Source organism: Salmo salar, chromosome ssa20, assembly GCF_905237065.1.
Source record: "Salmo salar chromosome ssa20, Ssal_v3.1, whole genome shotgun sequence".
NCBI classification, from domain to species: Eukaryota; Metazoa; Chordata; class Actinopteri; order Salmoniformes; family Salmonidae; genus Salmo; species Salmo salar.
Genome location: NC_059461.1, coordinates 67,084,853 through 67,110,709, shown reverse-complemented (window position 1 = coordinate 67,110,709; position 25,857 = coordinate 67,084,853). Strand labels below are relative to the sequence as shown.

General features: G+C 43.8%; 1 protein-coding gene across 1 annotated transcript; it reads left to right on the top strand.

Moving 5' to 3' along the window:
* The first annotated feature begins 5,997 nt into the window (after window positions 1-5,997).
* LOC106581070 (serine-rich adhesin for platelets-like) lies at window positions 5,998-24,714 on the top strand. Its single transcript, XM_045703395.1, has one exon. It carries the CDS (start codon window positions 6,364-6,366, stop codon window positions 24,712-24,714), a length of 18,351 nt encoding a protein of 6,116 aa, XP_045559351.1. The 5' UTR covers window positions 5,998-6,363.
* The last annotated feature ends 1,143 nt before the right edge of the window (window positions 24,715-25,857 follow it).

Here is a 25,857-nt window from a genome sequence, read left to right as displayed (position 1 = left end):
AAAGACAGGTGAAACAGATCAGGGTGTGACAGTAGAACTGCAGTTAAACTGCAGTATTAGCAGTTATTCTGCAATTACTGCGTCCAAAATACCACAGTCGACTGCAGTTACTGCACTTTTACTTCAGTTTCAAAACTGATGTCTTTTTTTGTAAGGGTTGTGCTGTGATCTTAATCTACAGTAGTATCATCACAAACCACACGATACCTGATATAGTGTGATTTTTTTTTTGCTGAGCAGTGTGAATTTGACTATGATGACATGAGAGTTTCTAAATCATGAGTCACAGAGTTTCTAAACCATCCTTTGCTACAGTTCCACAGGGGAAGTTCCATGATGTTAAATCTAGAGAAACAGCTTTAAAGGGATAGGCATGAAGAGGGATGAAAATAACTTTGGTTGCTACACAGACTGTGCCCTCCCTACATAGACATGGATGGATGAATGTCTCTAAAAGCTTCCTCAAATTTGCTTCCAACTACATTACCGGTAGCCTACTATATATGTAAATATGTCTATTGAAAGCCCTTTGCTGACTATATCCAATGGAAACAATGATTTAGCCTCTTGGTATTTGATTTCATGTGAAATGACCCGATCATTATCACATTGTGACTATTTTTACATCATGCTGTATCACTTTTCCCACTCTTCTGTAGTAACCCCACCAGGGCTATTGTGTTCAGCAGCCTTTTCAAGGTGTAATCTGTTAAAGGATTTGCTGTGTGGAACAAAACAATACATTCCCTATGCCAACATCCTAGTTACCAGATGATGTGTCACACTACATTTTTTATGAATGTGGTTACCATTGTGTTCCACCCTCAGGCCTGCCATAACATATCAAAGGCCTCTCTGTGAATTCAACACTTCCCTAATCCATCCTACAGGTTATGCCTGTCCACTACCCATAATTAAATGGTGAAGGAATGAGAATCCTACTATGACAACAAGCTTTCTGACAACAATAAGTGTTGAGAAAATAATCTCATTCAGTCATACAACTGATTATTATTATTATGAGTCTGAGAGAAAATGTTGCAGTTTTAAAGCTAATTTCCTATAATGAAACAAACAATGGCTTATCACGTGTTCATATGCTATCTGGGGGGCCCGACCTCCGGGAGGACCCCAACCTAAAGCTTGTGGGCCCCCCCGCCTTGCAGGGCCTGCGTGGGTGTGTGCTAATGCCAGTGATTACCGGTATATGAAAATATGTCTATTGAGGGCCCTTTGCTGACTATATCCAACTAGAACAATGATTTAGCCTCTTGGTATTTTATTTTATTTTAAATGACCTGATAATTATCCCATTGTGACTATTTAGATATTTTGCTGTCAGTATAATTATCACTTTTCACAGTCTCCTGTAGTAACACATGGCTGTCATTTTCAGCAGCCTTTTTAAACTGTGATCTGTTAAATGATTTGCTGTGTGGAACAAAACAATAACTTCCCTATGCCAGGAATGAGATTATATAACTAAATATTACCATAATGAGTATGATTTCTCCATCAATTTCCTTGTTTGATTGGTAATGAGTAACAGACATAGTTTGGAGCTGGAATAGCTATTCATAAAGTGTAAGAAACATTTGAACATTGAAATTGATACATTACTCTATATAACAGTTTTACAGTATATGTATTTACGGTTTACAATTTGTAAAGCTGAGGTTGACGTTTTGTGTAAGTAGTCTATTTTAAAATTATATTGCCATCCTGCTGGTTACCAGGTGCTGCGTCACACAAAGTTTCTTATGAATGACCAACTGTGGTCTAAGAACCATGGTGTCCACCCTCAGACCTGCCATAACATATTTGTGAATTCAACACTTCCCTGATCCATCCTACAGGTTATGCCTGTCCCTTACCCATAATTACATGGTGAAAGAATGAGAATCTTACTAAGACAACAAGCTTTCTGACAACAATAAGTGTTGAGAAAATGTCTCATTCAGTCATACAACTTCAATTTATATATATAAAAAAATCTATACTTTTTTAAGGTACTGATTTGCAACACTTCAAATGAAATCATGTATCTGACCCACTGACATTATTGACGACTTTACTACAGAGGAGGTCCTGACTCAATCTGAGAGCAAAATGGGTGGTTCCAAACAAAACTGCCACAAACACCTCGCCTCTCATCTGTGAACAAGGAAACCATCTCTGCCTCACATCACATATCTGGGCTGGGTTCAAATTAGTTGTGCATAGGAAAGAAAAAAGTGAAAATGCAAGAAAGAACATTCTCTTGGCTTAACAAGGTTGTCTTTATTTTATGTAAGTACCACTGGTTTAATTATGTTGTATAGTAGCTTGAATCAAAACATATTCAGCCAGTGCCCTTAAGATGCTGGACACTGTTTATCACAGGGCACTTAGATTTATAACTAATGCAATACCACTCACCTATCACTGTCATCTGTACAACATGGTGAAGTGGCCCTTGCTTCCTATGAGAAGGCTGAAGCATTGGTACGTCTTTGTGAACAACACAGTGCTTGGACCATTGCCTACTTATCTGTGCTCCTCACTTACAAGCTCATCACAAACGTATAGACTTCGTTCTCAGCTACTACTATCATTCAAGGTTCCTAAGGCCAGAACAGAAATGGGATAAATATGATTTTCCTATAATGCTCCTTGGTCTTGGAACAAGCTGCAAAAGACTATAAAACTGGAGGAGAGAGTATTGCTGGTTGAGTTTAACCTCTAAAGTTTAAACCGTTGGGGGAGGGGGTGTACTAAGCCAACATATGGAATTGTTTTAAGATGGTCATATCATGGATCATTTAGCAATTTGATTTAGAATTTTAAAACCCCTTTTGCTATCCCCAAAAAATACTTTAAAATGATTTAATAAAATAATTGAATTTGGCCTTTACTACTAAAGTCCATAGAAATGCATTGAATAACACATTCATACATCGCAAAATAGACAGTCAAACATTTTTAAATCGTGAGGAATAAGGTTTTGAAGTGTCTGTCCTATATCTAGGAGATATAAGAAAGATCAGGAAATATATACACTGTATGTACAGTACCAGTCAAAATTGTGGACACACCTACTCATTTAAGGGCTTTTCTTTATTTTTTATATTTTCTACATTGTAGAATAATAGTGATAGTAATAATAGTAATAATATTAAATAACACATATGGAATCATGTAGTAACCAAAAAAGTGTTAAATAAGTCTAAATATATTTTAGATTTTAGATTCTTCAAAGTAGTCACCCTTTGCCTTGATGACAGCTTTGTACACTCTTGGCATTCTCTCAACCAGCTTCATGAGGTAGTCACCCGGAATGCATTTCAATGAACAGGTGTGCCTTGTTAAAAGTTCATTTGTGGAATTTCTTTCCTTCTTAATGCATTTGAGCCAATCAGGTGTGTTGTGATAAGTTAGGAATGGTATAAAGAAGATATCCCTATTTGGTTAAAGACCAAGTCCATAAGGGGCCTCCCGAGTGGCGCAGCAGTCTAAGGCACTGCATTGCAGTGCTACTGTAGCTGCGTTACTACAAATCGTGGTTCGATACCGGGCTGTGTCGCTGCCGGCTGCGACCGGGAGACCCAAGAGGCGATGCAGAATTGGCCCGACATCGTCGGGGTTAGGGGAGGGTTTGGCCAGCCGGGATGTCCTTGTCCCATTGTCCTCTAGCGACTCCTGTGCCGGGCCAGGCGCATGCACGCTGACACGGTCGACAGGTATTCGGTGTTTTCTCCGACACATTGTGCAGCTGGCTTCCGGGTTAATGTGTCAAGAAGCAGTGCGGCTTGGCGGAGTTGTGTTTCAGGGGACGCACGGCTCTCGTCCTTCACCTCTCCCGAGTCCGCAAGGGAGTTGCAGCGATGGGACTAGACAGTAACTACCAACTTGATATGACGAAATTGGGGAGAAAAAGGGGAGAAGAAAATTAATACAAAATAAAAAGACCAAGTCATAATTATGGCAAGAACAGCTTAAATAAGCAAAGAGAAACAACAGTCCAGCATTATTTTAAGATATGAAGGTCAGTCAATCTGGAACATTTGAAGAACTTTGAAAGTTTTTTTCAAGTGCAGTCACCAAAACCATCAAGCACTATGATGAAACTAGCTCTCATGAGGACCGCCACAGTAAAGGAAGACTCAGAGTTAACTGCACCTCAGATTGCAGCTCAAATAAATGCTTCACAGAGTTCAAGTAACAGACACATCTCAACATCAACTGTTCAGAGGAGACTGTGTGAATCAGGCCTTCGTGGTCAAATTGCTGCGAAGAAACCACTACTAAAAGACACCAATAATAAGAAAAGACTTGCTTGGGCCAAGAAACACGAACAATGGACATTAGACTGGTGGAAATCTGTCCTTTGGTCTGATGAGTACAAATTTGAAATGTTTGGTTACAACCTCTGTGTCTTTGTGAAACGCAGAGTAGGTGAACGGATGAGTAGGAACATGTTCAAGACTGTTGGAAAAGCATTCCGGGTGACTACCTCATGAAGATGGTTGAGAGAATGCCAAGCGTGTGCAAAGCTGTCATCAAGGCAAAGTATGGTTACTTTGAAGAATCTCAAATATAAAATATACTTTGATTTGTTTAACACTGTTTTGGTTACTACATGATTCCATATGTGTTATTTAATAGTTTTGATGTCTTTATTTCTACAATGTAGAAAATAGTAAAAATAAAGAAAAACCCTTGAATGAGCTGTGTCCACACTTTTGACTGGTTGGTACTGTACAGTGATATATATATATATATATATATATATATATATATATATATATATATATATATATATATATATATTGTTCTTTGGAGGGGCTAGTTACCCCCTAGTACTCTACCACCTGGTTTCCAGTCAATTTGCACATTTTCATGTGGCTGACATGTAGTAATGTTAAATAATGGTGCAATTGCCAATAGTTTTTTGGGCACATTGTATTAATTGTGATAGGCTCACATTTTACCGGTATGGAATACCACCACTATTTATTTGACTGGGATGTCGTACCGGACTGTACCCCCTTACTTTCACCCCTGTTTGTATTGTGCTCTTTGTATGTACAGTGCATTCGGAAACTATTCAGACCCCTTGACTTTTGTCACATTTTGTTACTTTACAGCCTTATTCTAAAATTGATTAAATAAAACATTTCCCTCATCAATCTACAAACAATACCCCATAATGACAAAGCGAAACAGGCTTTTAGAAATTTTAGCAAATGAATTAAAGATAAAAAACACAAATACCTTATTTACAAATACCTTTGCTATGAGACTTTTTGGGTGCAATTCAAAACAAGAAAACAGAGTAAGGGTGCCCTCCAGCGGTAACCTAAGGAAACAACAATCAAATAACAGAAACTGTGACATAAACATGACGTCGTCACATCAAATCAATTCATATTTTTTTATATTTTTTTCTTCTGATTCACAGTTTTCACAAACATAACATCCAGAACAATTTTTAATGCTGAGAAGAGCACAACCACAGAACAAGTAGAAAACACAGCACAAGTAAATACATCAACATCACATAATTCAACATCTACCTCAGTGATGAATGAAATTACCAAGTATGTTTTAAAAATCCCAAGTGAAACATCAGCGCCTGTAACCAGTCAGATGTCAATGGGTACCACTGTTTCACCAACTCCAACAGCAAATACCAATCAATCCATAGAAAGTATAGCTTCCACTACATCAAAAGTTTATTCAAGTGATGCCACCACAACTACATCAACGTCAGCAACCACTACAAGCAATGCCACCACTCCCTCAACAGTCACTTCAAGTGATGTCATTTCTCCCTCAACTACATCAGCAGTAACTTCAACTGTGACCACCACTCCCTCTACACCAACAGTCACAAGTGATGCCCCCACTCCCTCAACAGTCACTCAAAGTAATGCCTACACTCCCTCTACTTTGTCTACCGTCACTTCAAGTGATTCCACAACTCTTACTACTACATTGACAGTCACAAGTGATGTCATCCCTCGCTCTACTACATCAACATTGACAGACTCTTCAAATGATGCCACCACTCCATCAACAGTCACTTCAAGTGATGCCACCACTCCCTCAACTACATCGGCAGTCACAAGTGATTCCATCACTTGCTCTAATACATCAACATTGACAGTCCCTTCAACTGATGCCACCACTCCCTCAACAGTCACTTTCCCCTCAACTACATCAGCAGTAACTTCAACTGTGGCCAACATTCCTTCTACTATTTCGAAAGTCACCTCAAGTGATGTCACAACTCCCTCAACTACATCAATAGTCACTTCAAGTGATCCCAAAACTCTGACTTCTACATTGACAGTCAAAAGTGATGCCACCACTCTGTCTACTATGTCTACAGTCATTTCAAGTGATCCCACAACTTCCACTACTACATTGACAGTCAGTAGTGATGCCATCATTCACTCTACTACATCGACATTGACAGTCCCTTTAATAAGTGATGCCACCTCTCCCTCTACTATGTTTACAGTTACTTTAAGTGGCAACACATCAACACCTACTTCAAGTGATGCCACCCCTCCCTCAACAGTCACTTCAACTAATGTAACTTCTCCCTCAACTATGTCGACAGTCACTTCAAGTGATAACACCACTACTACATTGACAGTAACTTCAAGTGATACTACATCAACACCCACTGCAAGTGATGCCATCACTCTATCAATAGTCACTTCAAGTGATGCCACCGCTCCATCAACTACATCAATAGTCACTTCAAGTGATGTCACCACTCCCTCAACTACATCAATAGTCACTTCAAGTGATGCCAGCACGCTGTCTACTATGTCTAAAGTCACTTCAAGTGATACCACCCCTACTACATCAACAGTCACAAGTGATGCCCTCACTCGCTCTACTACATTGATATCGACATTCCATTCAAGTGATGCCACTAATACCTCAGCAGTCACTTCAGATGATGCCAGCAGTCCCTCAACTATGTCGACAGTCACTTCAAGTGATAACACCACTCCCTCAACAGTCACTTCAAGTGATCCCTCAACTCCCACTACTACATCGACATTGACAGTCTCTTCAAAGGATGCCACCACTCCTTCAACAGTCACTTCAAGTGATGCAACCACTACTACACCGACAGTAACATTAACTGTGGACAGAATTCCCTCAACTACGTCGACAGTCAGGTCAAGTGATGCCACCACTGCCTCAACAGTCACTTCAAGTCATGACACCACTGTTACATCAACATCAGCAGTAACTTCAAGCGAGGCCTCCGCACCTTCAAAATTCGCTTCAAGTGATGCCACCTCTACTAAATCAACATCAGCAGTCACTTCAAGCGATAACACTGTTCCTTCAACATTCACTTCAAGTGGTGCCACCTTTTCTCCATCACCATCAGCATTTATATCAAGTGATGCCACCTCTCCCTCAACATCAAAATTCACTTCAACTGATGCCACATCTCACTCAACTACATCAAAAGTCACTTCAGATGATACTACATTAACAGCCACTTCAGGTGATACCACCACTCCCTCAAGAACATCGACAGTCACTTCAAGTGATGCCACCTCTTCCTCAACTACATCGACTTTAACTTCAAGTGATACCACCACTCCTACATCGACAGTAACTTCAACTTTGGCCAACATTCCCTCAACTACATCGACAGTCACTTCAAGTGATGCCACCTCTCCCTCGACATCAACAGTCACTTTAAGTGATGCCACCACTCCCTCAACAGTCTCTTCAAGTGATGGCACCTCTCTCAGAACATCAATATTCTCTTCAAGTAATGCCACCTCTCCCTCGACATCAATATTCACTTCAAGTGATGCCACCTCTCACTCAACAACATCGACCGTCACTTCAGACCATACTACATCAACACCCACTTCAAGTGATGCCACCACTCCCTCAAGTACATTGACAGTCAGTTCAAGTGTTGCCACCACTCTGTCAACAGTCACTTCAAGTGATGCCACCTCTTCCTCAACTACATCAACGGTCACTTCAGGTGATGCCACCACTACTACATCAACATTAGCAGTCACTTCAAGCGATCCCACCACTACCTTAACAGTCACTTCAAGTGATGCCACCTCTCCCTCAACATCAATAGTAATTTTAAGTGATGCCACCACTCCCTCAACAGTAGCTTCAAGTGATGCCACCTCTCACTCAACTACATCGACAGTCACTTCAGACGATGCTACATCAACAACCACTTCAAGTGATGCCACCACTCCCTCAAGTACATCGATAATCAGTTCAAGTGTTGCCACCACTGCCTCAACAGTCACTTCAAGTGATGCCAGCACTCCCTCATCTTTATCGACAGTCACTTCAGATGAAGCCACAAAGACACCCACTTCAGGGGATGCAACATCTTCCTCAACTACATCAACATTCACTTCAAATGATGCCACCACTCCCTCATCTACATCAGCAGTCACTTCAAGCGATAACACTTTTCCTTCAACATTCACTTCAAGTGATGCCAAAGCTACGACATCAACATCGGCAGTCTCTTCAAGTGATGCCACCACTCCCTCAACAATCACTTTTAGTTATGCCACCTCTCCCTCGTCATCAATATTCACTTCAAGTGATGCCACCTCTCACTCGACATCAATATTCACTTCAAGTGATGCCACCTCTCACTCAACAACATCGACCGTCACTTCAGACCATACTACATCAACACCCACTTCAAGTGATGCCACCTCTCACTCAACTACATCGACAGTCACTTCAGATTATACTACATCAACACCCACTTCAAGTGATGCCACCACTCCCTCAAGTACATTGACAGTCAGTTCAAGTGTTGCCACCACTCTGTCAACAGTCACTTCAAGTGATGCCACCTCTTCCTCAACTACATCAACGGTCACTTCAGGTGATGCCACCGCTACTACATCAACAGTATCTTCAACTGCTGCCACCATTCACTCAACTACAACAACAGTCACTTCAAGTGATGCCACCACTACTACATCAACATTAGCAGTCACTTCAAGCGATCCCACCACTCCCTCAACAGTCACTTCAAGTGATGCCACCTCTCCCTCGACATCAATATTCACTTCAAGTGATGCCACCTCTCACTCAACTACATTGACAGTCAATTCAGACGATACTACATCAACACCCACTTCAAGTGATGCCACCACTCCCTCAAGTACATCGCCAGTCAGTTCCAGTTTTGCCACCTCTCTGTCAACAGTCACTTCAAGTGATCCCACCTCTTCCTCAACTACATCAACTTTAACTTTAAGTGATACCACCACTACTACACCGACAGTAACATTAACTGTGGACAGAATTCCCTCAACTACGTCGACAGTCAGGTCAAGTGATGCCACCACTGCCTCAACAGTCACTCCAAGTGATGCCACCAATCCCTCAACTGCATCGACATCAACTTCAAGAGATGTCACCACTACTACATCGACATTAACAGTCACTTCAAGCGATTCCACAACTCCCTCAAAAACCACTTCAAGTCATGCAACCACTCCCTCATCTACATCAATAGTCACTTCAAGAGATGCCACCACTCCTACATCAACATCATCAGTCACTTCAAGCGATAACACTGTTCCTTCAACATTTACTTCAAGTGGTGCCACAGCTACTACATCAACATCATCATTCAGTTCAAGTGATGCCATTTCTCCCTCGACATCAACAGTCACTTTCAGTGATGGCACCACTCCCTCAACAGTCCCTTCAAGTGATGCCACCGCTACTACACCAACAGTATCTTCAACTGCTGCCACCATTCACTTAACTACAACAACAGTCACTTCAAGTGATGCAACCACTACTACAGCAACATTAGCAGTCACTTCAAGCGATCCCACCACTCCCTCAACAGTCACTTCAAGTGATGCCACCTCTCCCTCGACATCAATATTCACTTCAAGTGATGCCACCTCTCACTCAACTACATTGACAGTCAATTCAGATTATACTACATCAACACCCACTTCAAGTGATGCCACCACTCCCTCAAGTACATCGCCAGTCAGTTCCAGTTTTGCCACCTCTCTGTCAACAGTCACTTCAAGTGATGCCACCACTCCCTCAACATCAATATTCACTTCAAGTGATGCCACCACTCCCTCAACAGCAGCTTCAAGTGATGCCACCGCTACTGTATCAACATCAGCAGTCTCTTCAAGTGATTCCACCACTCCCTCAAGTACATTGACAGTCTGTTCAAGTGATGCCACCTCTCACTCAACTACATTGACAGTCACTTCAGATTATACTACATCAACACCCACTTCAGGTGATGCCACCACTCCTTCAAGTACATTGACAGTCAGTTCCAGTTTTGCCACCTCTCTGTCAATAGTCACTTCAGGTGATGCCACCTCTTCCTCAACTACATCAACTTTAACTTCAAGTGATACCACCACTACTACACCGACAGTAACATTAACTGTGGACAGAATTCCCTCAACTACGTCGACAGTCAGGTCAAGTGATGCCACCACTGCCTCAACAGTCACTTCAAGTGATGCCACCAATCCCTCAACTGCATCGACATCAACTTCAAGAGATGTCACCACTACTACATCGACATTAACAGTCACTTCAAGCGATTCCACCACTCCCTCAAAAACCACTTCAAGGCATGCAACCACTCCCTCATCTACATCAATAGTCACTTCAAGAGATGCCACCACTCCCTCTTCTACATCAGCAGTCACTTCAAGCGATAACACTGTTCCTTCAACATTTACTTCAAGTGGTGCCACAGCTACTACATCAACATCATCATTCAGTTCAAGTGATGCCATTTCTCCCTCGACATCAACAGTCACTTTAAGTGATGGCACCACTCCCTCAACAGTCCCTTCAAGTGATGCCACCGCTACTACATCAACATCAGCAGTCTCTTCAAGTGATGCCACCAATCCCTCAACTGCATCGAGGTCAACTTCAAATGATGCCACCACTCCCTCATCTACATCATCAGTCACTTCAAGCGAAAACACTGTCCCTTCAACATTCACTTCAAGTGGTGCCAAAGCTACTACATCAACATCAGCAGTCTCTTCAAGTAATGCCACCTCTCCCTCGACATCAATATTCACCTCAAGTGATGCCACCTCTCACTCAACTACATCGACAGTCACTTCAGACCATACTACATCAACACCCACTTCGAGTGATGCCACCACTCCCACAAGTACATTGACAGTCAGTTCAAGTGTTGCCACCACTCTGTCAACAGTCACTTCAAGTGATGCCACCTCGTCCTCAACTACATCAACTTTAACTTCAAGTGATACCACCACTACTACACCGACAGTAACATTAACTGTGGACAGAATTCCCTCAACTACGTCAACAGTCAGGTCAAGTGATGCCACCACTGCCTCAACAGTCACTTCAAGTCATGACACCACTGTTACATCAACATCAGCAGTAACTTCAAGCGATGCCACCTCTCCTTCAAAATTCGCTTCAAGTGATGGCACCTCTACTAAATCAACATCAGCAGTCACTTCAAGCGATAACACTGTTCCTTCAACATTCACTTCAAGTGGTGCCACCTTTCCTCCATCACCATCAGCAGTCACTTCAAGTGATGGCACCTCTCCCTCGACATCAAAATTCACTTCAACTGATGCCACATCTCACTCAACTACATCAAACGTCACTTCAGATGATACTACATTAACACCCAATTCAAGTGATACCACCACTCTCTCAAGAACATCGACAGTTACTTCAAGTGATGCCACCTTTTCCTCAACTACATCGAATTTAACTTCAAGTGATACCACCACTACTACACCGACAGTAACTTCAACATTGGCCAACATTCCCTCAACTACATCGACAGTCACTTCAAGTGGTGCCACCGCTACTACATCAACATCAGCATTCACTTCAAGCGATCCCACCACTCCCTCAACATTCACTTCAAGTGGTGCCACCGCTACTACATCAACATCAGCATTCACTTCAAGTGATGGCACCTCTCACTCAACTACATTGACAGTCACTTCAGATGATACTATATCAACAACCACTTCAAGTGATGTCACCTCTCCATCAACATCAATATTCACTTCAAGTGATGCCACCACTCCCTCAACAGTAGCTTCAAGTGATGCCACCGCTACTGTATCAACATCAGCAGTCTCTTCATTTGATGCCACCACTCCCTCAGCAGTCACTCCAAGTGATGCCACCAATCCCTTAACTGCAACTACATCAACTTCAAATGATGCCACCACTACCACACTGACATTGACAGTCATTTCAAGCAATTCCACCACTCCCTCAAAAGCCACTTCAAGTGATGTCACCACTCCCTCATCTACATCAATAGTCACTTCAAGTGATGCCACAGCTACTACATCAACATCAGCATTCACTTCAAGTGATGCCACCTCTCCCTCGACATCAATGTTCACTTCAATTGATGCCACCTCTCCCTCAACATCAACAGTCACTTTAAGAGATGCCACCACTCCCTCAACAGTCTCTTCAAGTGATGGCACCTCTCTCTTAACATCAATATTCACTTCAAGTGATGCCACCACTCCATCAACAGCAGCTTCAAGTGATGCCACCTCTCACTCAACTACATCGACAGTCATATCAGATGATGCTACATCAACAACCACTTCAAGTGATGCCACCACTCCCTCAAGTACATTGACAGTCAGTTCAAGTGTTGCCACCACTGCCTCAACAGTCATTTCAAGTGATGCCACCACTCCCGCAACATCAATATTCACTTCAATTGATGCCACCTCTCCCTCGACATCAACAGTCACTTTAAGTGATGCCACCACTCCCTCAACAGTCTCTTCAAGTGATGGCACCTCTCTCAGAACATCAATATTCACTTCAAGTGATGCCACCTCTCCATCAACATCAACAGTAATTTTAAGTGATGCCACCACTCCCTCAACAGTAGCTTCAAGTGATGCCACCTCTCACTCAACTACATCGACAGTCACTTCAGACGATGTTACATCAACAACCACTTCAAGTGATGCCACCACTCCCTCAAGTACATCGATAGTCAGTTCAAGTGTTGCCACCACTCCCTCAACAGTCACTTCAAGTGATGCCATCACTCCCTCAAATTTATCGACAGTCACTTCAGATGATGCCACATCGACACCCACTTCAGGGGATGCAACATCTTCCTCAACTACATCAACATTCACTTCAATTGATGCCATCACTCCCTCAACTACTTTAACAGACACTTCAGATGATGTAACCCCTTCATCAACTACATCAACATTCGCTTCAAGTGATGCCACCTCTCCCTCAACTACATTGACTTTCACTTCAAGTGTTACCACCACTACTACACCGACAGTAATATTAACTGTGGCCACAATTCCCTCAACTACATCGACAGTCACTTCAAGTGATGCCACCACTGCCTCAACAGTCACTCCAAGTGATGCCACCAATCCCTCAACTGCATCGACATCAACTTCAAGAGATGTCACCACTACTACATGGACATTAACAGTCACTTCAAGGGATTCCACCACTCCCTCAAAAACCACTTCAAGTCATACAACCACTCCCTCATCTACATCAATAGTCATTTCAAGAGATGCCACCACTCCTACATCAACATCATCAGTCACTTCAAGCGATAACACTGTTCCTTCAACATTTACTTCAAGTGGTGCCACAGCTACAACATCATCATTCAGTTCAAGTGATGCCATTTATCCCTCGACATCAACAGTCACTTTAAGTGATGGCACTACTCCCTCAACAGTCCCTTCAAGTGATGCCACCGCTACTACATCAACATCAGCAGTCTCTTCAAGTGATGCCACCTCTCCCTTGACATCAATGTTCACTTCAAATGATGCCACCAATACCACACTGACATTGACAGTCATTTCAAGCAATTCCACCACTCCCTCAAAAGCCACTTCAAGTGATGTCATCACTCCCTCATCTACATCAATAGTCACTTCAAGTGATGCCACAGCTACTACATCAACATCAGCATTCACTTCAAGTGATGCCACCTCTCCCTTGACATCAATGTTCACTTCAATTGATGCCACCTCTCCCTCAACATCAACAGTCACTTTAAGAGATGCCACCACTCCCTCAACAGTCTCTTCAAGTGATGGCACCTCTCTCTTAACATCAATATTCACTTCAAGTGATGGCACCTCTCCCTCGACATCAACATTCATTTTAAGTGATGCCACCACTCCCTCAACAGTAGCTTCAAGTGATGCCACCTCTCACTCAACTACATCGACAGTCACTTCAGACGATACTACATCAACACCCACTTCAAGTGATGCCACCACTCCCTCAAGTACATTGACAGTCAGTTCAAGTGTTGCCACCACTCTGTCAACAGTCACTTCAAGTGATGCCACCTCTTCCTCAACTACATCAACTTTAACTTTAAGTGATACCACCACTACTACACCGACAGTAACATTAACTGTGGACAGAATTCCCTCAACTACGTCGACAGTCAGGTCAAGTGATGCCACCACTGCCTCAACAGTCACTCCAAGTGATGCCACCAATCCCTCAACTGCATCGACATCAACTTCAAGAGATGTCACCATTACTACATCGACATTAACAGTCACTTCAAGCGATTCCACAACTCCCTCAAAAACCACTTCAAGTCATGCAACCACTCCCTCATCTACATCAATAGTCACTTCAAGAGATGCCACCACTCCTACATCAACATCATCAGTCACTTCAAGAGATAACACTGTTCCTTCAACATTTACTTCAAGTGGTGCCACAGCTACTACATCAACATCATCATTCAGTTCAAGTGATGCCATTTCTCCCTCGACATCAACAGTCACTTTAAGTGATACCACCACTACTACACCGACAGTAACATTAACTGTGGACAGAATTCCCTCAACTACGTCGATAGTCAGGTCAAGTGATGCCACCACTGCCTCAACAGTCACTTCAAGTCATGACACCACTGTTACATCAACATCAGCAGTAACTTCAAGTGATGCCACCGCTCCTTCAAAATTCGCTTCAAGTGGTGCCACCTTTTCTCCATCACCATCAGCACTTAGATCAAGTGATGCCACATCTCACTCAACTACATCAAACGTCACTTCAGATGATACAACATTAACACCCAATTCAAGTGATACCACCACTCTCTCAAGAACATCGACAGTCACTTCAAGTGATGCCACCTTTTCCTCAACTACATCGAATTTAACTTCAAGTGATACCACCACTACTACACCGACAGTAACTTCAACATTGGCCAACATTCCCTCAACTACATCGACAGTCACTTCAAGTGATGCCACCACTCCCTCAACATTCACTTCAAGTGGTGCCACCGCTACTACATCAACATCAGCATTCACTTCAAGCGATCCCACCACTCCCTCAACATTCACTTCAAGTGGTGCCACCGCTACTACATCAACATCAGCATTCACTTCAAGTGACGGCACCTCTCACTCAACTACATTGACAGTCACTTCAGATGATGCTACATCAACAACCACTTCAAGTGATGTCACCACTCCATCAACATCAATATTCACTTCAAGTGATGCCACCACTCCCTCAACAGTAGCTTCAAGTGATGCCACCGCTACTGTATCAACATCAGCAGTCTCTTCATTTGACTCCACCACTCCCTCAGCAGTCACTCCAAGTGATGCCACCAATCCCTCAACTGCAACGACATCAACTTCAAATGATGCCACCAATACCACACTGACATTGACAGTCATTTCAAGCAATTCCACCACTCCCTCAAAAGCCACTTCAAGTGATGTCATCACTCCCTCATCTACATCAATAGTCACTTCAAGTGATGCCACAGCTACTACATCAACATCAGCATTCACTTCAAGTGATGCCACCTCTCCCTTGACATCAATGTTCACTTCAATTGATGCCACCTCTCCCTCAACATCAACAGTCACTTTAAGAGATGCCACCACTCCCTCAACAGTCTCTTCAAGTGATGGCACCTCTCTCTTAACATCAATATTCACTTCAAGTGATGGCACCTCTCCCTCGACATCAACATTCATTTTAAGTGATGCCACCACTCCCTCAACAGCAGCTTCAAGTGATGCCACCTCTCACTTAACTACATCGACAGTCACTTCAGATGATGCTACATCAACAACCACTTCAAGTGATGCCACCACTCCCTCAAGTACATTGACAGTCAGTTCAAGTGTTGCCACCACTGCCTCAACAGTCACTTCAAGTGATGCCACTAATACTACATCAACATCAGCAGTCACTTCAAGTGATCCCTCCACTCCCTCAACATCAATATTCACTTCAATTGATGCCACCTCTCCCTCGACATCAACAGTCACTTTAAGTGATGCCACCACTCCCTCAACAGTCTCTTCAAGTGATGGCACCTCTCTCAGAACATCAATATTCACATCAAGTGATGCCACCTCTCCCTCAACATCAACAGTAATTTTAAGTGATGCCACCACTCCCTCAACAGTAGCTTCAAGTGATGCCACCTCTCACTCAACTACATCGACAGTCATTTCAGACGATGCTACATCAACAACCACTTCAAGTGATGCCACCACTCCCTCAAGTCCATCGATAGTCAGTTCAAGTGTTGCCACCACTGCCTCAACAGTCACTTCAAGTGATGCCATCACTCCCTCAACTTTATCGACAGTCACTTCAGATGAAGCCACAAAGACACCCACTTCAGGGGATGCAACATCTTCCTCATCTACATCAGCAGTCACTTCAAGCGATAACACTTTTCCTTCAACATTCACTTCAAGTGATGCCAAAGCTACTACATCAACATCAGCAGTCTTTTCAAGTGATACCACCACTCCCTCAACAGTCACTTTTAGTTATGCCACCTCTCCCTCGTCATCAATATTCACTTCAAGTGATGCCACCTCTCACTCAACAACATCGACCGTCACTTCAGACCATACTACATCAACACCCACATCAAGTGATGCCACCACTCCCTCAAGTACATTGACAGTCAGTTCAAGTGTTGCCACCACTCTGTCAACAGTCACTTCAAGTGATGCCACCTCTTCCTCAACTACATCAACGGTCACTTCAGGTGATGCCACCAGTACTACACCAACAGTATCTTCAACTGCTGCCACCATTCCCTCAACTACAACAACAGTCACTTCAAGTGATGCCACCACTACTACATCAACATTAGCAGTCACTTCAAGCGATCTCACCACTCCCTCAACAGTCACTTCAAGTGATGCCACCTCTCCCTCGACATCAATATTCACTTCAAGTGATTCCACCTCTCACTCAACTACATTGACAGTCAATTCAGATTATACTACATCAACACCCACTTCAAGTGATGCCACCACTCCCTCAAGTACATCGCCAGTCAGTTCCAGTTTTGCCACCTCTCTGTCAATAGTCACTTCAGGTGATGCCACCTCTTCCTCAACTACATCAACTTTAACTTCAAGTGATACCACCACTACTACACCGTCAGTAACATTAACTGTGAACAGAATTCCCTCAACTACGTCGACAGTCAGGTCAAGTGATGCCACCACTGCCTCAACAGTCACTCCAAGTGATGCCACCAATCCCTCAACTGCATCGACATCAACTTCAAGAGATGTCACCACTACTACATCGACATTAACAGTCACTTCAAGCGATTCCACCACTCCCTCAAAAACCACTTCAAATCATGCAACCACTCCCTCATCTACATCAATAGTCACTTCAAGAGATGCCACCACTCCTACATCAACATCATCAGTCACTTCAAGCGATAACACTGTTCCTTCAACATTTACTTCAAGTGGTGCCACAGCTACTACATCAACATCATCATTCAGTTCAAGTGATGCCATTTCTCCCTCGACATCAACAGTCACTTTAAGTGATGGCACCACTCCCTCAACAGTCCCTTCAAGTGATGCCACCGCTACTACATCAACATCAGCAGTCTCTTCAAGTGATGCCACCAATCCCTCAACTGCATCGAGGTCAACTTCAAATGATGCCACCACTCCCTCATCTACATCATCAGTCACTTCAAGCGATAACACTGTCCCTTCAACATTCACTTCAAGTGGTGCCAAATCTACTACATCAACATCAGCAGTCTCTTCAAGTGATGCCACCACTCCCTCAACAATCACTTCAAGTAATGCCACCTCTCCCTCGACATCAATATTCACCTCAAGTGATGCCACCTCTCACTCAACTACATCGACAGTCACTTCAGACCATACTACATCAACACCCACTTCAAGTGATGCCACCACTCCCTCAAGTACATTGACAGTCAGTTCAAGTGTTGCCACCACTCTGTCAACAGTCACTTCAAGTGATGCCACCTCGTCCTCAACTACATCAACTTTAACTTCAAGTGATACCACCACTACTACACCGACAGTAACATTAACTGTGGACAGAATTCCCTCAACTACGTCGACAGTCAGGTCAAGTGATGCCACCACTGCCTCAACAGTCACTTCAAGTCATGACACCACTGTTACATCAACATCAGCAGTAACTTCAAGCGATGCCACCGCTCCTTCAAAATTCGCTTCAAGTGGTGCCACCTTTTCTCCATCACCATCAGCAGTCACTTCAAGTGATGGCACCTCTCCCTCGACATCAAAATTCACTTCAACTGATGCCACATCTCACTCAACTACATCAAACGTCACTTCAGATGATACTACATTAACACCCAATTCAAGTGATACCACCACTCTCTCAAGAACATCGACAGTCACTTCAAGTGATGCCACCTCTTCCTCAACTACATCGAATTTAACTTCAAGTGATACCACCACTACTACACCGACAGTAACTTCATCATTGGCCAACATTCCCTCAACTACATCGACAGTCACTTCAAGTGATGCCACTAATACTACATCAACATCAGCAGTCACTTCAAGTGATGCCACATCTCCATCAGCATCAAAATTCACTTCAAGTGACGGCACCTCTCACTCAACAACATTGACAGTCACTTCAGATGATACTATATCAACACCCACATCAAGTGATGCCACCACTCCCTCAACATCAATATTCACTTCAAGTGATGCCACCACTCCCTCAACAGTAGCTTCAAGTGATGCCACCGCTACTGTATCAACATCAGCAGTCACTTCATTTGATGCCACCACTCCCTCAACAGTCACTCCAAGTGATGCCACCAATCCCTCAACTGCAACGATGTCAACTTCAAGTGGTGCCACCGCTACTACATCAACATCAGCATTCACTTCAAGTGATGACACCTCTCCGTCAGCATCAATATTCACTTCAAGTGACGGCACCTCTAACTCAACTACATTGACAGTCACTTCAGATGATACTACATCAACACCCACTTCAAGTGATGTCACCACTCCCTCAACATCAATATTCACTTCAATTGATGCCACCACTCCCTCAACAGTCTCTTCAAGTGATGCCACCTCTCACTCAACTACATCGAATTTAACTTCAAGTGATACCACCACTACTACACCGACAGTAACTTCATCATTGGCCAACATTCCCTCAACTACATCGACAGTCACTTCAAGTGATGCCACTAATACTACATCAACATCAGCAGTCACTTCAAGTGATGCCACATCTCCATCAGCATCAAAATTCACTTCAAGTGACGGCACCTCTCACTCAACAACATTGACAGTCACTTCAGATGATACTATATCAACACCCACATCAAGTGATGCCACCACTCCCTCAACATCAATATTCACTTCAAGTGATGCCACCACTCCCTCAACAGTAGCTTCAAGTGATGCCACCGCTACTGTATCAACATCAGCAGTCACTTCATTTGATGCCACCACTCCCTCAACAGTCACTCCAAGTGATGCCACCAATCCCTCAACTGCAACGATGTCAACTTCAAGTGGTGCCACCGCTACTACATCAACATCAGCATTCACTTCAAGTGATGACACCTCTCCGTCAGCATCAATATTCACTTCAAGTGACGGCACCTCTAACTCAACTACATTGACAGTCACTTCAGATGATACTACATCAACACCCACTTCAAGTGATGTCACCACTCCCTCAACATCAATATTCACTTCAATTGATGCCACCACTCCCTCAACAGTCTCTTCAAGTGATGCCACCTCTCACTCAACTACATCGACAGTCACTTCAGACCATACTACATCAACACCCACTTCAAGTGATGCCACCACTCCCTCAAGTACATTGACAGTCAGTTCAAGTGTTGCCACCACTCTGTCAACAGTCACTTCAAGTGATGCCACCTCGTCCTCAACTACATCAACTTTAACTTCAAGTGATACCACCACCACTACACCGACAGTAACATTAACTGTGGACAGAATTCCCTCAACTACGTCGATAGTCAGGTCAAGTGATGCCACCACTGCCTCAACAGTCACTTCAAGTCATGACACCACTGTTACATCAACATCAGCAGTAACTTCAAGCGATGCCACCGCTCCTTCAAAATTCGCTTCAAGTGATGGCACCTCTACTAAATCAACATCAGCAGTCACTTCAAGCGATAACACTGTTCCTTCAACATTCACTTCAAGTGGTGCCACCTTTTCTCCATCACCATCAGCAGTCACTTCAAGTGATGGCACCTCTCCCTCGACATCAAAATTCACTTCAACTGATGCCACATCTCACTCAACTACATCAAACGTCACTTCAGATGATACTACATTAACACCCAATTCAAGTGATACCACCACTCTCTCAAGAACATCGACAGTCACTTCAAGTGATGCCACCTCTTCCTCAACTACATCGAATTTAACTTCAAGTGATACCACCACTACTACACCGACAGTAACTTCATCATTGGCCAACATTCCCTCAACTACATCGACAGTCACTTCAAGTGATGCCACTAATACTACATCAACATCAGCAGTCACTTCAAGTGATGCCACATCTCCATCAGCATCAAAATTCACTTCAAGTGACGGCACCTCTCACTCAACAACATTGACAGTCACTTCAGATGATACTATATCAACACCCACATCAAGTGATGCCACCACTCCCTCAACATCAATATTCACTTCAAGTGATGCCACCACTCCCTCAACAGTAGCTTCAAGTGATGCCACCGCTACTGTATCAACATCAGCAGTCACTTCATTTGATGCCACCACTCCCTCAACAGTCACTCCAAGTGATGCCACCAATCACTCAACTGCAACGATGTCAACTTCAAGTGGTGCCACCGCTACTACATCAACATCAGCATTCACTTCAAGTGATGACACCTCTCCGTCAACATCAATATTCACTTCAAGTGACGGCACCTCTAACTCAACTACATTGACAGTCACTTCAGATGATACTACATCAACACCCACTTCAAGTGATGTCACCACTCCCTCAACATCAATATTCACTTCAATTGATGCCACCACTCCCTCAACAGTCTCTTCAAGTGATGCCACCTCTCACTCAACTACATCGACAGTCACTTCAGACCATACTACATCAACACCCACTTCAAGTGATGCCACCACTCCCTCAAGTACATTGACAGTCAGTTCAAGTGTTGCCACCACTCTGTCAACAGTCACTTCAAGTGATGCCACCTCGTCCTCAACTACATCAACTTTAACTTCAAGTGATACCACCACCACTACACCGACAGTAACATTAACTGTGGACAGAATTCCCTCAACTACGTCGATAGTCAGGTCAAGTGATGCCACCACTGCCTCAACAGTCACTTCAAGTCATGACACCACTGTTACATCAACATCAGCAGTAACTTCAAGCGATGCCACCGCTCCTTCAAAATTCGCTTCAAGTGGTGCCACCTTTTCTCCATCACCATCAGCACTTAGATCAAGTGATGCCACCTCTCCCTCGACATCAAAATTCACTTCAACTGATGCCACATCTCACTCAACTACATCAAACGTCACTTCAGATGATACAACATTAACACCCAATTCAAGTGATACCACCACTCTCTCAAGAACATCGACAGTCACTTCAAGTGATGCCACCTTTTCCTCAACTACATCGAATTTAACTTCAAGTGATACCACCACTACTACACCGACAGTAACTTCAACATTGGCCAACATTCCCTCAACTACATCGACAGTCACTTCAAGTGATGCCACCACTCCCTCAACATTCACTTCAAGTGGTGCCACCGCTACTACATCAACATCAGCATTCACTTCAAGCGATCCCACCACTCCCTCAACATTCACTTCAAGTGGTGCCACCGCTACTACATCAACATCAGCATTCACTTCAAGTGACGGCACCTCTCACTCAACTACATTGACAGTCACTTCAGATGATGCTACATCAACAACCACTTCAAGTGATGTCACCACTCCATCAACATCAATATGCACTTCAAGTGATGCCACCACTCCCTCAACAGTAGCTTCAAGTGATGCCACCGCTACTGTATCAACATCAGCAGTCTCTTCATTTGATGCCACCACTCCCTCAACAGTCACTCCAAGTGATGCCACCAATCCCTCAACTGCAACGACGTCAACTTCAAATGATGCCACCACTACCACACTGACATTGACAGTCATTTCAAGCAATTCCACCACTCCCTCAAAAGCCACTTCAAGTGATGCCACCACTCCCTCATCTACATCAATAGTCACTTCAAGTGATGCCACAGCTACTACATCAACATCAGCATTCACTTCAAGTGATGCCACCTCTCCCTCGACATCAATGTTCACTTCAAGTGATGCCACCTCTCCCTTGACATCAATGTTCACTTCAATTGATGCCACCTCTCCCTCGACATCAACAGTCACTTTAAGAGATGCCACCTCTCCCTCAACAGTCTCTTCAAGTGATGGCACCTCTCTCTTAACATCAATATTCACTTCAAGTGATGGCACCTCTCCCTCGACATCAACAGTCATTTTAAGTGATGCCACCTCTCCCTCAACAGCAGCTTCAAGTGATGCCACCTCTCACTCAACTACATCGACAGTCACTTCAGATGATGCTACATCAACACCCACTTCAAGTGATGCCACCACTCCCTCAAGTACATTGACAGTCAGTTCAAGTGTTGCCACCACTGCCTCAACAGTCACTTCAAGTGATGCCACTAATACTACATCAATATCAGCAGTCACTTCAAGTGATCCCACCACTCCCTCAACATTCACTTCAAGTGGTGCCACCGCTACTACATCAACATCAGCATTCACTTCAAGTGATGACACCTCTCCGTCAGCATCAATATTCACTTCAAGTGACGGCACCTCTAACTCAACTACATTGACAGTCACTTCAGATGATACTACATCAACACCCACTTCAAGTGATGTCACCACTCCCTCAACATCAATATTCACTTCAATTGATGCCACCACTCCCTCAACAGTCTCTTCAAGTGATGCCACCTCTCACTCAACTACATCGACAGTCACTTCAGACCATACTACATCAACACCCACTTCAAGTGATGCCACCACTCCCTCAAGTACATTGACAGTCAGTTCAAGTGTTGCCACCACTCTGTCAACAGTCACTTCAAGTGATGCCACCTCGTCCTCAACTACATCAACTTTAACTTCAAGTGATACCACCACTACTACACCGACAGTAACATTAACTGTGGACAGAATTCCCTCAACTACGTCGATAGTCAGGTCAAGTGATGCCACCACTGCCTCAACAGTCACTTCAAGTCATGACACCACTGTTACATCAACATCAGCAGTAACTTCAAGCGATGCCACCGCTCCTTCAAAATTCGCTTCAAGTGGTGCCACCTTTTCTCCATCACCATCAGCACTTAGATCAAGTGATGCCACCTCTCCCTCGACATCAAAATTCACTTCAACTGATGCCACATCTCACTCAACTACATCAGACGTCACTTCAGATGATACAACATTAACACCCAATTCAAGTGATACCACCACTCTCTCAAGAACATCGACAGTCACTTCTAGTGATGCCACCTTTTCCTCAACTACATCGAATTTAACTTCAAGTGATACCACCACTACTACACCGACAGTAACTTCAACATTGGCCAACATTCCCTCAACTACATCGACAGTCACTTCAAGTGATGCCACCACTCCCTCAACATTCACTTCAAGTGGTGCCACCGCTACTACATCAACATCAGCATTCACTTCAAGCGATCCCACCACTCCCTCAACATTCACTTCAAGTGGTGCCACCGCTACTACATCAACATCAGCATTCACTTCAAGTGACGGCACCTCTCACTCAACTACATTGACAGTCACTTCAGATGATGCTACATCAACAACCACTTCAAGTGATGTCACCACTCCATCAACATCAATATTCACTTCAAGTGATGCCACCACTCCCTCAACAGTAGCTTCAAGTGATGCCACCGCTACTGTATCAACATCAGCAGTCTCTTCATTTGATGCCACCACTCCCTCAGCAGTCACTCCAAGTGATGCCACCAATCCCTCAACTGCAACGACATCAACTTCAAATGATGCCACCACTACCACACTGACATTGACAGTCATTTCAAGCAATTCCACCACTCCCTCAAAAGCCACTTCAAGTGATGTCACCACTCCCTCATCTACATCAATAGTCACTTCAAGTGATGCCACAGCTACTACATCAACATCAGCATTCACTTCAAGTGATGCCACCTCTCCCCTTGACATCAATGTTCACTTCAATTGATGCCACCTCTCCCTCAACATCAACAGTCACTTTAAGAGATGCCACCACTCCCTCAACAGTCTCTTCAAGTGATGGCACCTCTCTCTTAACATCAATATTCACTTCAAGTGATGGCACCTCTCCCTCGACATCAACAGTCATTTTAAGTGATGCCACCACTCCCTCAACAGCAGCTTCAAGTGATGCCACCTCTCACTTAACTGCATCGACAGTCACTTCAGATGATGCTACATCAACAACCACTTCAAGTGATGCCACCACTCCCTCAAGTACATTGACAGTCAGTTCAAGTGTTGCCACCACTGCCTCAACAGTCACTTCAAGTGATGCCACTAATACTACATCAACATCAGCAGTCACTTCAAGTGATCCCTCCACTCCCTCAACATTAATATTCACTTCAATTGATGCCACCTCTCCCTCGACATCAACAGTCACTTTAAGAGATGCCACCTCTCCCTCAACAGTCTCTTCAAGTGATGGCACCTCTCTCTTAACATCAATATTCACTTCAAGTGATGGCACCTCTCCCTCGACATCAACAGTCATTTTAAGTGATGCCACCTCTCCCTCAACAGCAGCTTCAAGTGATGCCACCTCTCACTCAACTACATCGACAGTCACTTCAGATGATGCTACATCAACACCCACTTCAAGTGATGCCACCACTCCCTCAAGTACATTGACAGTCAGTTCAAGTGTTGCCACCACTGCCTCAACAGTCACTTCAAGTGATGCCACTAATACTACATCAATATCAGCAGTCACTTCAAGTGATCCCACCACTCCCTCAACATTCACTTCAAGTGGTGCCACCGCTACTACATCAACATCAGCATTCACTTCAAGTGATGACACCTCTCCGTCAGCATCAATATTCACTTCAAGTGACGGCACCTCTAACTCAACTACATTGACAGTCACTTCAGATGATACTACATCAACACCCACTTCAAGTGATGTCACCACTCCCTCAACATCAATATTCACTTCAATTGATGCCACCACTCCCTCAACAGTCTCTTCAAGTGATGCCACCTCTCACTCAACTACATCGACAGTCACTTCAGACCATACTACATCAACACCCACTTCAAGTGATGCCACCACTCCCTCAAGTACATTGACAGTCAGTTCAAGTGT